The sequence below is a fragment of the Rhinatrema bivittatum genome, chromosome 11, assembly GCF_901001135.1.
Source record: "Rhinatrema bivittatum chromosome 11, aRhiBiv1.1, whole genome shotgun sequence".
NCBI classification, from domain to species: domain Eukaryota; kingdom Metazoa; phylum Chordata; class Amphibia; order Gymnophiona; family Rhinatrematidae; genus Rhinatrema; species Rhinatrema bivittatum.
Window position 1 is genome coordinate 89,539,162 of NC_042625.1, and position 15,104 is coordinate 89,554,265.

Consider the following 15,104-nt stretch of genomic DNA (forward strand, 5'->3'; position numbering starts at 1 on the left):
CTTTTGAAAATCACCTCCAATATGTTCTAATGTGCCAAAGTTATCTTTTGGTTGGTATTCTGTCATTTGTCATTTTATGTGTTTAACAGGCTGAAAAAAACAAATCCATTCCAGGTTTTTCCTCTACATTTTACTCTGATCTCTGGTCACATTCACATTTTGACTCTATCTGTGTCTCTTCCCTTATCTTTGAAGCTAGTTAACTAGCTCTGCTTGTGTCTAGATACAGCTAAACACTGAATACCATCAGCTAGTAAGGGAAATATCTTTAGTCTTTTATTATGAGATATCATAATAGGAGCAGAGCAGCTTACCAAATAATGCAGAGTAAATCCCAGCTCAGCTCTTTTGAGTCATTATACTCAATTAAATATGTCACTGCCTCTAAACTTACATACCAATGGCTATGTTTCTTTGCATAAAATTATAATACCAACCAGTTGGAAAATGTCATCTCATATATGATAAGACTGGATTCTTGTAATTCATATGATTTCTTATAAATTAAGACCAGAAGGCAGAAACAAAACTCAGTATTGATCTTGATATACTAACTAACTTTTGGCATAGTTTTAGCATTTCAAAAGCTTTGGCATGGCTGCCAACTTTCTGGGTTTTTTTTACTGCCACTAAACTAACCTGGCTTTTCAGAGAATATCTCATTCAACCCTTACAACTGAGGCAGATATAGTTAGATATGAGGGTAATATTGCAAAATGAGTATAGGAATATAGGGATTTAAAAGACTACACAGCAATTTAAATGTAATGCAAAAGGAAAGTGGGCCATAGATGGCCATATATGGTAAAACACCCCAGATGGGCAAGGACAGATCCAGTGGATGTCAAAAGAGGAATATAAAAGACCTGTGAATGGACTCATGATAAACGTGGCACAGATACAAGGTAACTTGCTATGGATCGGGTGGTATACATTTCCATAGGAGGACAGGAGCCCCATGCACTGTTGTGAACAGAAGAGCAGCAGGCCCAGAGTAAGGTTAACCCACTCACTGAGGGTGGTGTGGCACAGGAAGCCGAGGGGATAAAGCCAGAATTAGCAGCAGTGGTAAAGGTCTGGAGCCCAGAGATCCAGCAGACAGAGAAGAAATCAGCCAGATTTTGGGAAAATTGGGCCGCTACCCATCAGCAAGAGAAAGAGAAGGCCTGGACTGCTGAGAAAATGGAGATTTTGGAGATCCAGCCCAGAGAGGACAAGCTACAATTAGAGACTTGTGACATGGGCATTCCAGGGAATTGGACTCCTGGGCTAACCAGGGTGGGTTTTCCAGAGAACCAAGAGGGCTTGAGGTGGTATAAGAAAGTTTCATCTAAAAACCCAAAAGGTTGGGGGGATGGTACCTTGGTAGAAGAGGAAGCGACCCCAGATAAAAAGAATCCCAGCAGGTAAAGGGCGAGGCATTCCCTAAGGCAGGCGGGGGTCAGAATGGGAAAGAGGTTGTCCCAGGTTGAGACAGGACCCAAGGGCAAGTGAGGCAGAGTCATACTGTGGGACATAGCCCTGGTAGGGGCAGATGCTCAGCTGGGGTAAGATTGAGCTGAGGGGGGAGAGTATGCAGGGCCAGAGGAATCACTAGGCAAGCTAGGTCTGTGCCTAGGGTGCCGAGACTTAGTGGGCACCACCACGGCTCGCGGCCACTTCAGGCTGCAGAATTTTGAAAGGGCAAAAAGTGCCCCTTCAAAATTCTGCCCAGCCCCTGCCTCACCCTGCTTCCCCCCCCCCCCCCCCCATTGTGCCACCCTCCCGACGCCCCCCTGGTGGTCCAGCGGATGGCCCGGGAGCGATCTGCCATTCCCAGGCCCTCGGCTGCCACTAACCAAGATGGCGCTGGTGGCCTTTAGTCCCTACCATGTGACAGGGGCCAACCAATGGCACCAGTAGTCCCATCACATGATGGGGGCTGAAGGCCACTGGCACCATTTTGGTTAGTGGCAGCTGACGACCCAGGTGCAGCAGATTGCTCCCGGGCTCCCCGCTGAACCAGGTGTTTTGTGAGTTTTTTTGGGGGTGGAGGGGGAGGTTGGGAGGATGGGGGAGTGGGCGGCATATGATCCCTGCCCCTAGAGTCGGGGTTACGACCTGGGGTGGGCTGGTGGCAACACGACGGGGGGGGGGGGGGGGGGGGGCGCAAGGCTGAAGGCGCCTAGGGCGCCGAATCCCCTTGCATCAGCCCTGAGGGTATGTGTCAGAGTGCACTGAAGAAACTCTTAAAATACCTTAAAAGACTGGTCCCAGCTGCCTGAGCCCGGTCCACCTTAACACAGGGCATTCTGGGTTCAGGGTGTCTCCTCTGAAGAGGAATAAAGCATAGGCTCAGAGGAGAGCAAGAGGGACCCTGGGAAGACGAGGAGTACTGCTTGATTGATGTGTTTTGGTAAGAAGTATTGCTGAGGTAAGCTGCTTCTATGTACGAGAAAACTGGAATCCACGTGTGCCGTGTGACAGGCTGCCTCGTTTAGTCTTGCTCCCTTCTGTATTCTGTGCCCTTGCTGGTCTATATAACCTTTTTTCCCTTGACTTGGAATGAAAAGGCTTGCCAAATGCTCTGCCCCTGTCTTCTAGTAGCCTTTGATTTTCTTGTTCCTACTAAGCCTTTCACCAATGTCTCCAGCAGCTCCCTGAACAGAAGCCGTCCTTTCAAAGAGCAACTCACTCAGTCTAGACTTTGAGGAAGAGTCAGATGCCCACTGTCTTAACAACAGGAATCTTCTCGCCACTTCCACTGTCGCTACCTGTTTGGCTGAGGTTCTGACTAAGTCATTCAGAGTTTGCTAGGAAGACTGAGCTTGACTCCCTCCAAGCCATTTCTGCCTCTGCTACTTCCATTGGTTCCAGCATCACCTCCCTGTGCTGCTGCAACCACTTCACCAAAGCCCTAGCTACATATCCCCCACGGATCGCGGCTTGTAGGGAACAGCTAGTGATCTCAAAGGCCTTTTTTGACAGGCAAGGCTTCTATTTTCCTCTCCTGCACGGCTCTTAAGGCTGTGCCCCCTTTAGCTGGGATCCTCATCTTCCTTGTTACAGCTGTCACTGGTGCATCCACTTTAGGCACCTTAAACAGCGGATAAAGTGTGCCCATGATCTGCCTTTGTCCTTAAGGCTACATCTGGGGACTCCCATTCCACCTTTATTATCTCTCTGATGGCCGGATGTACTGGGAACGCCTTGGGTGGCCTTCTAATGCCCTGGATATTGGGGTTTCCCTGTGAGCTCTTTCCCACCTCCTCCTCTTCTCCTTGCCCTTAAAGTCTGCATAGCTTGGCCATGAGGGAGCCTAGTTCCTCTCTCCTGAACAGCCTGACCACGGCATCTTTCCTCTTCTGCGTCAGATTCTTCAGAGGGTCTCCTTCCCCTGGTTCCATCTGACTCACTCACTCAGGGAGAGAGAAGAGGGGAGCCATTTTCTCTCCTGACTCTCTTTATCACCGGAGCAATCTGCTCTCCAGACCCAAGGGTTCCTTTTGTGTTGCCCTCCTGGCCCACCGAGTATGCCTGATGCATCAGCAATAGGCAGTTTCCCCAAGCTCTGGCTGTTGAGGCCCCTACAGCATCTCCCCACCCCGAGCACTCTTCTCATGCAGCCTGCTCTTTCCCCTCCCATGGGACCAGCAGCTCATTCCTGCCTTCATTTAATCTCTGAATTACCTGCGAGTCAGGGCAATCACAGTGGGGACAAAAGGAGCCAGCAACTGAGCTCTGCTGTTTTCCCCCGCAATGCAAACACTTCTGCTTTCTCTCAGCCATGTCGGCAGGAGGGACCCACAGCAGGGAGAGTTCTTCCTCTGCACTCCATATCAGTGCGATCCACCCCATTCCAGGATCTGCCCTATGCAAGCTCTCTCTGTTCCCAGTACTTTTCCTCTTGCCAACTTTGTACTGTTTATTCTCTCTCTTTTTTTTTTTATTTAAAGGGAGAATCCTTTCCCAGAGAGACAAGGGAGAGAAAGGAAATTCAATTGAAAACAAAAAGCAATGAGGTAACATTGAGAAGGACAGAGAGAGGAGGGAAGAGACCAGGAAAAAAAAAGACTTTTCCTTTTTTATTTTAAAGGTAAATTCCAGCTATCCCTGCCTACTCCCAGTTTGGAAGCAGAGAACTATTGGAGAACATGCTCGGCTATCCCAGAATATATGTGCAGCAAGTAACATAAAAGAACATGAATACGTTCTCTGTCTCTACCTGCTGGCCAGCAAAGAAATAATATCAGTAATGGACTGGTCTGCTGGACAAAGATAAACAATATATATATATGGGCAAGTGTAAAATAGCCCAGAAACTTGCAAACTATGTAGATGCTTTTAATATGCACACTGTATGTAGATTCTATAATGAGAAATTAGATGCAATTAATTAGCAAGTGCAATTAAAACTCAGCACATCAGGGAGAGGGGGGCAAGATGGTGCCCTGAGCAGAGCAGTGTGAGTGAGTTGCCGAGCAGTTTCATTTTGCACAGTGCTTTATATTCCTGGGAACTTTGTTATCTTGTGAAATAAATAACCTAAACAATGCCTGCAAAACGTAAAGGGAAAATAAGGGGTTTTCCCTCAATTTCAATGCAGCTATCTGAACAGAGGCTCATAACTACCTTCACAACTCTGGGAGCAGGAATGACCCGGGGGAGTAGCCTTGCTGCAGTGCCGGAGGGAGGAAATTCGACACTGCCAGAGGCAGAGGTTTCCCTCAGCCCTCCCGTGATTCCACCACCAGCTGAGAGGGGAGCGGCATCAGGGACTCTGCTAGAGACGCTGAATGAGGAAGTCAGCGTCTCAGGAAGGCAGGGAGAAGGAAGCGAAGCAGCTGCCCCGCCAGAGCCGACGAGGAATCCTCTTGGGGGACTTTCGGAGACATTTGGCCGAGGGGCAGCCAGTGCACCAGCCACCAGAACATCAGTTTCATCAGGCGAGCATATAGAAACCCCTATAAGACCAGCAGTGGTAACTATGGAGACATTATGGGAACTTTCTGCTAATCTCACAGTTGCTGTAAGAGCTAGCAACTAAGAACATAAGAAAATGCCATACTGGGTCAGACCAAGGGTCCATCAAGCCCAGCATCCCGTCTCCAACAGTGGCCAATCCAGGCCACAAGAACCTGGCAAGTACCCAAAAACTAAGTCTATTCCATGCAACCACTGCTAACGGCAGTGGCTATTCTCTAAGTGAACCTAATAGCAGGTAATGGACTTCTCCTCCAAGAACTTATCCAATCCTTTTTTAAACACAGCTATACTACCTGCACGAACCACATTCTCTGGCAACAAATTCCAGAGTTTAATTGTGCGTTGAGTAAAAAAGAACTTTCTCCGATTAGTTTTAAATGTGCCCCATGCTAACTTCATGGAGTGTCCCCTAGTCCTTCTACTATCTGAAAGAGTAAATAACCGATTCACATCTACCCGTTCTAGACCTCTCATGAGAATGGAACAAATAGCCTCTTCTTTAAACAATAGAATTTCTGAGCCAAATCTGTCACTGCAAGTAATGAAAGAAAAAGTGGATGGAATGGAAACAGAACTAGGAAATATGCAAGCTTTCAATCAGGCAACAATAAAAGATAGAACTGCATTGTCCAGAAGATTGGAATTACTAGAAAACTGGAACCGGAGATTTAATGTGAGATTGATCAAATTTCCTAAAATTATGGGTGAGCTTCCCATAATAACTTTTAAACGATATCTCCGGGATACTCTTCAGATGTTGGACTCTGATATGCCTGTGATAAATAAGGTTTATTTCATTCCCAGAACCAGTGCTGAAAGAGGGGAAAATGTTCCGCAAGATTAAAACCAATTTGATGTAGATAATCTTACTATGTTTCTTGAATCCTCTGCAATAGAAATTATTGAATGTGCTGCATTGGTTGTTACACTAATTGCAGAACAGGAGGTTAGCAAAATTATGTCTAAGTATTTTCAGCATTTAAACACCCCCTTTCATGGTATAGCTCTACGCATGTTCCCAGACATCTCAAAGATCACTCAAGAGAGGCGTAAAGCCTTTTTAAGTACGAGGCAGGAGACAGTTTCTTTAGGAGCAACTTTTATGTTGCGCTACCTCTGCAAATGTATTGTAAGGAAGGGGAGTGATTGTTACATTTTCTTTGCACCTGAGCATTTAAGAGATTTTATTGATTCTTTTTCTGCCAATGGTGCCTCATAGAGCAACGTTAAAGAAAATTAACTGCTCTTGTTCAGGGCTATACCATTTCTTCTTTCAATTTGTTGTTATTATTCCTCAAATCTAATTCCCCCCCCTCCCCCAACGAGAGAAGTTTGAGATTATAGTTTAGCCATTATGGAATAACTTTATGGTTTCTATGCTTTGTAAGAATGTTATCTTTTTAATGACTAATCAAGTTTCTATTCTATTATTAATGAATATCTGTATTGAAAATTCAGAAATAAAATTAAAAAAAAAAACTCAGCACATCTAGTGCTTGCTATTTGTATGAGTAGCAGGGAAGAGGGATGGAAGACAGTGCATGTAAATTAGGAAATCAGAGCTATATCTGCACTGTTTTCCTCCCCAAACTTAAATATGCCCTCAAGAACACCTCTTTTATGCAGCTAAAAGCATGGACACTATAGAAATGGAACAGACTTTAGCTGTATGTGAGGGCAGCTTTCACTCACGCCATTTTACCCAGGTAAATAACTTTTGAAAATTGACCATAAAAAAAAGAAAAAAACTTAGAAGGTGGCAAAACAGAAACATGGAGAAGAATGAGAGACAGAGCAGACACTGAAAACCAGCTGACAAAATTGTGCAGGAGAAGAGCTAAGTACAAGATTAGTTTTCATACTGGATGTCATTGTGGATGAAAAAAGGTTGTTCACACTGATAGTCCTACCTGTTGTATATTGGTCGGTATTGCACACACAGCCTGATGGTGCAGAATAATATTCATCAGGAAGACAAGACGGGGTGGATGGATTCGGTATGGTAGGATTCGGGATGGTAGAATCTGGGATGTACGAAGTCGGGTAGATTGTGGATTCGATTGTAGTCCAGGACGTTGTGGTGGCTTGGTTATTGTGATAAAAATAAGAACAAAGTTCGTTATAGGAGCAACATTTAGTTAATGCATTTGTGGGTAATTAATTATTTTTGGTTAGTGAGTCCATTGTACATGCCAATATGCAGGGCAATTCTCCAAGGGTTTTATATGAATAAACATGCATTTACCTGCATATAAAACATGCACATAATTTATCACTCATACTCTGCAAGTGCTACAAAGCAGAGATGAAGTGCACGGTACAAAGCACTTGTGCTCCCTAATGGGAGACTCTATGGAGAGAGTTTCTGGGGATGTGCTTTCATTGAAACAAAAAGGGAGCTTTTAATAAAATTTTTCCATTTTGTTTCATTTAGTTTTTAAAACAAAATGAAATAAAAATTAATGAAATTTTGTTTCTTTTGTTTTGTTTTCAGGGAGCTACCAGTCCTGGCCCCCTCCAACCTGCAGAAAAATAAAATTGCTGGCACTACTAAGAAGTAAGTGCCCCCTCTCCCCCAGAGCCTCCTCTCCCACCGTGGGTCTGTAGAAATCCAAACGGGTCAGGAGAAAGCCCCAGATGCTCCTTCCCCACCGGGTACCTTCTTAAAAACGGTGCCAGCCAGTCTTGGGTCTGGAATGGAGGTACAGCGCCAGGCCAGTGCCATTTCATATGGTGAAAGTTAACGATGGCCTCAGCCTGCTGGTGCCATTTACAAGGGCAGCACTGACAGGGCAGGAGCGACTGGGGATTGCTTCTCTCCCATGAAGAAAGTTTCACCAAAAGGTTAAGGGGATTGTAGGGGGCAGAGTGGCAGGTGAATAAGGTTGCCACATGGCTTCATGTCAATGGGAATAGGCTAATCCAGACCTAGTATTACCACATTGCATAGTGGGAGGTTTTTTGGGGTTTTTTTTTCTTGAAGTTCTGTGACAATCAGAAGTCCCTCATGCAAAAGGGTAAAACCAGGACTGGATCAGCCTCTCTTAGGACATGGGATCAAGTAGCAAGCCTTGGAGTGAAGCCACTGGGAGGAGGAGAAAGGTATCAGAGAAGGGCTGTTTTGTTTTTTTGCAGGGGTGAGTCTCAGCTTTCTTTAAAAAAAAAAAGGAAAAAGTTAAATTTCATTTGTTTTCTTTAATTTTTCTTTTAAAAACAACTTGAAAGGACATTTCATTAACATTTCAATTTTGTTTCAAATGAATGCACATCCTCAGTCTACAATGCCTAATATTTATTATTTGTCTTATTTATTGAATCTTATATCCCACTTCCTCCAAGCTTGTGATCCAGTCCAAACATTCATAATCCAAAATTAAACATGAACAGCATGTAGCAGACAAATGCTGATACCCTGAGGCCTTATTTTTGGATTGACCCAGCAGTTTCCTGGGTCTTCCAGTTTAATCAGAACTGGCATCTACTGGCAGTACCGTGTGTGGACTCCAGGAGCAGGGCCCTTCCTGGCAGGGAGTGGGGGTTCCCCTCCCCCTCCCCCCAAATAAAGCAGATGGAGGTGCCCTCTTTAAAAGCCATGGCCAGGAGGAACTGTCCCCATCCCCCAGGAGGGTTGCACTGCAGCGGCCCCTTCAAAGCTGTTAGTATGCCCATTGTAGAGCCCCTGCCTGACCACAAGGCTCACACATCCATAAATCTGGTCCTGTTTACTGGGTGTACAGTGGTGTGAGCCTTCATTCATAGCTACTGGGGGAGAGGGGCTGGTTCCCAGTATATAACACCTCCTTCCTTCTAGTCCTGGGCATGGGGTCACAGACTTGTGCTTCCCTCAGGAACCTGGTACTTGTCTATCCAGAGTCTGGCCACTAGATGTCACCGTTGTGTGCAGGAGCAGCAGAATGCATTTTGGTTAGGGTGGGGGGCATTCAGATTATCCCCAATTCCATCCCCTGATTATAATTAATCTGATTCTTTCTTACATGCATTCTTCATGTAAATGAATAAAGTATAATTGATTATTATTATAACAAGGGGGTGGGGCAGGGGAAGAGAGCAAAGGTAGGGAGAGAAGGGGGATGATGGGAGAAGACAGGGCAGGGGTGAGAATAAGAGGCAGTGGGGATAGTGGGTGAGAAGAGAAGAGGGGGATGGGGAAAGGGAGATGGGGTGCTGAAGGTGAGAGAGGTGAAGGCAGGGGTCTGGGGGCAGGAATAAAGAGGAGGCGGCTGAGAGGAGAGAAGAGAACTGTCCTCACAATGAAGGCCGAGCATCACCAATATGATACGATGCTCTGCTGTGATGCAAACCCTTCATTCCTTTTCTTGTGGGAGGTGCACAGTGATGGAGGCAAGAGAGAGAGAGAGAGAGAGAGAGAGAGTGTAAGAGGAGGGGGAAGGGTGGGAGCAGGTAGAAGAGAGAGAGCAAGAGGTGGGTGAGAGCAGAGGAAAGGAGAAGGGGAGCTGAAGGGAGAGAAGGAGGTAGGAGCAAGGGGAGAGGGTGGGGGGTTGCAATTAATTAAATTTAAAGGATTGGGGTGGGTTTGGTGTTTGTTTGTTTTTTTAATGTGCCCTTTCTCCACCTCCCAAACAACGATAAGAAAACCACACTAAATTTTGTGGGTTTTCTTATCGTTTCGTCGCCCCCCCCCCCCCCCCAAAAAACACAACGAAATAGGAAATGTTGACTCTATTTCCTATTTTGGCGCAAACGAATGCACATCCCTAATTCAAAGTTCAATCTTCTGAAGTAAAAATATCACTTACAACAACATATAGATTATATAGGCAGACACTGCAAACAGACACACTTTCAATAATAATAGTTTAATAGACTTAATAAACGACCTCTCTCATAGTAATAAGGAGGTTTACTGGATCCCATATGGTATTAGGCCTATGGTAAAGAGCACTGGGAGTGGACTTAGCCCACAGAAAGCCAGGAATAAACTGAACTACAATTCCACTATAGTAAACCTTCCATATCATAACTGCCAGCCCTTGACCTATGGAAAAGCCATACTGCAAATATTACATCAGGCCCTAAACACCAATACCCCTCCTATTAGGAAAACAGATTAAAGCCAGGTTGTTGTAAATCCCTGCACAGAAACTACATGCAGGCAGAATACCTAAAGCCTCAGTCACACAAACAGAGCACAGATAGACTCTCAGGAAATACAGAATAAAGAGATCATAAAATATAAACTGAAACGTGCAGACAAAAAGTGAACTGGAAATCACAAGAAGCCAAACTCTGTAAGCAATGCAAACACAATCAAGAAATATAAAACACTAAACATAACAATAAAAAGAATGTCAAATCTGCTGATAAATTCAGCCAATTAAAAACACGTATAAAAATGTTTAAAATATTACCAAACTTTAATAAAATATTTCAAAACAGCAAATACATCATTAAAACTAACAAGGATAAAAAAAATAATCTCCTGCTCTCCATACCTGGGAACTTTAGATTTCCAGTCCTCTTGAGATTGTCATAGATTGGAGGAGGGTGTACAAACTTTAACTTCTCTCACACACATATATACAGGTACTCACACACACAGATGTGCAGGCACTCTCCCTCATAGACACACATATACACACACAAAAACCCTCTCATACATATACATACACACACACACATACACATCTTCACCCTCACATATGCATACACACACTGTCATACACACTCACACACTCTCATGGGGCAAATCTCTTTCACACACATATTTTGGACCTTTTCTCTGGCTGCACAGCAAGGTCTCTTCTGCTGCCAGCTATGAGGAAAATGCAGTGGCACCGCAGTGACACTCTTTCAGCTACTGGATCGTGGAGTGGGAACCCCACCAGCACTGCTGGGACTTTCTGTAATGCACCTTGGGTATGGGCATGACCTTCAGAGAGCCACTCAAACAGCAGCAAACCTACCTATGAAAGTTATTTCTATAAATATTGCACCCGGCCTAAAACAGTAATACACCCCCTATTGGGAAATCAGAACAATCCAAGCTGCTATAGATCCCTACATAGAAACTACACACTAACAGAACAATTCACTTCAGTCACAGATCAAAACACAGATAGATAGATACTCAGATACATACAGAATAAAGAGACCATATAAAGAGAAATGTACAGACAAAAACTGAGCTAGAAACCACAGCAAGCCAAATTCTGTATCCACTGCAACAATGTAAAAAGCAGAAACATTCCCATTCCTAATAAAATACAATTAGTAAAACCATACCAATAAAAAGAATAATTCAAAACAAATAATGAGCAGAATAACATTCAATAATTAAGTATTCCAAACATTAATAAAACATTTCAAAACACATAGCAAATAACAACCAACAATTAAAATAATGATTTAAAAAAATTTCCCATTATCCATACCTTGGAACTTTTGATATCCAGATGCCCTGAAATTGTCATGGATTAGCAAGCAGAAAGTAACTGGGGTAGTTGTGTCCACACTTGCTCTTTCTTATACACATACATGCTTTCTCTTACTCCCCCACATACATACACACATGCTCTCGCTCGCTCTCCCACACACAAGCACACATGCTCCCTCATTCTCCCACATATACTCTTTCAATCTCCCATGTACATGCTCTCACTTTCCCACACACAAGCACAAATTCTCTCTCACTCACTTCCCTTGACTTAGCAGGCAGCAGCAGTCTTCTTCTTCAGGCCCCTTGGCCAATGAAACGACTTTCGGCCATGGGGCATTGGACTACTTCTGGCAGGGCATGCTCCTCCTTCTCTGAAGCAGCACAGCCCCACCAAAATTGACGCCATCGATTTTGGCGGGGCCACGCTGTTTTTTCTTTGCTGAGGACCCACCTGCCTCATTGCTCTCTCCTTGGTGCCTTTTGGTAGTGGCGCCTATGACCATAGCATGCTATGGCTCTGCTATCTCATGCATCTGTCATAGTAAAATGCCTTTTCCAGGATAACTTCTTTTTTCACATTTCTGCACCATATGAAACTTTCTAATTTCTTAGTTATAGGAGCTTTTGTGACTGTAGAGGACACCGTTGTTCCTTATTTGTCCCCGATCTGCCTTTAACTTGTCTCGGGCTTCTCATGGCCATTTTAGTCAACCTGGACAAGAACTCTGAGAGAAGGGAAGTCTTTGTTTACCCGTGCAAAAGACCTGCAGGGAATCAATCCGAGCTCCAGCCCCCACCCTCCATAGATGCTGATCCAACAGAATCCAGTTTCCCAGCTTACGCGCCAAAGCAAGATCCCTGCATGTTTACTTACTGTCCGTACTCCCTTCTGAAGACTCCTCTTCTCCCGAATCGTCATCCTCATCCTCTTCACCTTCGGGAAGAGAAAATGCTTCAGAAAACACCGCATTCTCCATGGCTTCAATAATATACCTCCATGTCCTGCCCATTTCCCTGAGGGGCACAGAGTGGATTAGAGCAATGTGATGGGCTGCATGCAGTCCTGTGACTCCGTCCTGCCTGCCACAACCGGAGCTGGGACAAGGGACAGGTGAGCAAAGGCCCGGCTTAGGATGCAATATACTTAAAGGCAGAGCTGTCACCAGGAATTTGGCGCTGATGACCAAGGGAAAAACTGCTCCCTCACCCATTACACAAGACACGACACCACGAGTTGGGAGACTCAGTTCAATGTTTGTACAGCAATGCCCATGGCCAGTGCAAGGGTATTAGGTGCTCTAGGAAAGCTTTACAACCTTGTACCTCTCACTCCATCACACCCTCCTCACACATAATTAAAATGTATGCATGTATAATAACAGATTTTACATGAAAAAGAACATTCAAAGCACAGTCTTCTGAGGTAAAAATATCACTTACAATATGCATATCATATTAATATTTACATGCACTGCTGAGGTGTCAACCAGAAATCCCTGCAAAAAAGCAGGAGATACTTGGAACCAATATGGCATTAGGCCTACTGAATGCACCTTGGGTATGGAGAAAATTGGAGAAAATTCTTTTTCACGCAATGCACAATTTAATTCTGGAATTTGTTGCCAGAGGATGTGGTTAGTACAGTTAGTGTAGCTGGGTTCAAAATAGGTTTGGATAAGTTCTTGGAGGAGAAGTCCATTAATGGCTATTAATCAAGTTGACTTAGGGAATAGCCACTGCTATTAATTGCATCAGTAGCATGGGTTCTTCTTAGTGTTTGGGTAATTGCCAGGTTCTTGTGGCCTGGATTGGCCACTGTTGGAAACAGGATGCTGGGCTTGATGCACCCTTGGTCTGATCCAGCATGACATGTTCTTATGCTTTCTCTCACTCACTTCCCTTGACTTAGCAGACAGCAGCAGTCTTCTTCTTCAGCCCCCTTGGCCAAGGGAAAGACTTCCAGCCATGGGGCACTGGACAACTTCTGGCACGACACGCTCATCCTTCTCCATAGCAGTGCAGCCCCGATCCCATCGATTTCAGCAGGGCCACGCTGCTTTTTCTTTGCTGAGGACTCACCTGCCTCACTGCTCTCTCCTTGGTGCCTTTTGGTAGTGGCGCCTATGGCCGTGTCCATATTGGCTATAGGCACGCTATGGCTCTGCATGGAGTGAAAAGCTGGCATCAGCTGAAGCCCCCATTTGGTAAGAGAGAAATTTTTTCCTTTCCCTTTGTGAACCATAGAGAGACAAATTTGACTTTTAGATTTTAGGCATATTAGGTTTACCCCAGATACACAGGGCAGAGTTCCTGGGGTACTGTGCAGATTCCCTTACTAGATTCAGGGTGAGTATAAGGTCAATATCCCGTGCTTAGTGGTTCCACTGGTGGGGGTCAGTCAGCAACAGTTTACCTCTGGATATGATGGAGTGATCTTAGGTTTAGCCGGGCACATGGAGTTGGTGGCTCCCTTTGCAGCCTCGGCCTCCATGGTGTTGGGCAGGAAATCTCAGACTAGTAATAGAGGTGTGAGCCTCGAGGTTAAAGCTCCTGGGAAGATTTCCCCATTAGAAACATAAAGTTTCTCAGGTCAGTAATGGTGTTAGGGTTTTGGGATGTCCAGTGTGAATGTATGCTTGAGACTGATTATTGCGTGTTTGTTTTGCGAGAGCGCACAATAACTTTAAATCTTGGGAAATGCATGCCTGGGTCAATTTTGTGTTTAACTGTCTTTAGAAGTCTTGGTTTTTCTTCCCGTAAGCGCTGGGAGAGCAGAGCAATTGTGATAACCTTATTGCATGGAGAGCAGAGATCTCCTAACAGATTCCTGCCCATGGGGATAAGGAGCTGTTATTTTCATGTCTGTCCTTGTCTTTCTCTCTTTCCTTTCTTCTTCGCATGTACAGTGAGCAGACTTAATTTGCGGGGGGGAAGGCCTGGAATGCAGTTCCAGCATTTCTTTTCAGCCTTAAGAGGCAGAGCTGCTCTAGCCCCTCCCCTCCAGGCAGCCTGCAGGGAAGAGGAGGAGGTGTTCCTGGAGCACAGAGAGAAGAGAACAGCCACTCTCTTCCTTAATCCAGCTCCTCTGTTCTTTCTTTCCTTTCCCTACTTCTTCTCTTATATTGCAGAGAATATAAGGGGAAGGGGTGATACTTAAAACGGACCCTGCAAAGAACAGACTAATAGTGTCTGAATTAACACAAGTTTGAAACTTATGAGCAGCAGTGCAAATTGTCAAGGCTTCAACCCCAGTCTTGATGAATGAACGGCACTTCTGCTCACAACTTTCAAACCTGTGCTAATTCAACCCCTTTTTGTTTTCATTACCAAGGGCTTAATTTCTGGCAGAACAATCCAGAACTGTGTCTGCCACCTTTTTTTCTGGGACCCAAGAAAGTGAAGCAGAACCGGCAGTGTAAATCATAAGGAAAAGGGCAGAGCCAGTAGCTGCATGGATCATTTATTCCCCTCCAGCCCCCAGACCCTGGGGGAAGCAGAGAAGAACCGAGCTTTTGGAGCTGCTTACCCTGAGATAAAAACATCCACATGGCTCTGATTTTTGTGCAATTTCCCAGCACAATTTAGGAGGCTAAGATAAGAAAGATGGTAGAAGATTGCCTGTGGGCCCCACTACTTCTGCCGCTCCTGGGGGTGTTGGCTTCCTGCTTATCAAGCTGCCATCTCAGATCTGTTGTTGACCACACTGGTGAGGGTGAAAGGG

The 15,104-nt window shown here is 45.0% G+C and overlaps 1 protein-coding gene across 1 annotated transcript in view; it reads right to left on the bottom strand.

Moving 5' to 3' along the window:
- Positions 1-15,104, bottom strand: part of LOC115100571 — a 53,048-nt gene that overhangs the window by 26,111 nt on the left and 11,833 nt on the right. The window contains exons 5-6 of the mRNA XM_029619089.1: positions 12,258-12,397; positions 6,876-7,049 (exon numbers count right to left, since the gene is read on the bottom strand). Of these exons, the coding sequence (XP_029474949.1) occupies positions 6,876-7,049; positions 12,258-12,397 (314 nt within the window). The remainder of the gene's footprint in view (positions 1-6,875; positions 7,050-12,257; positions 12,398-15,104) is intronic.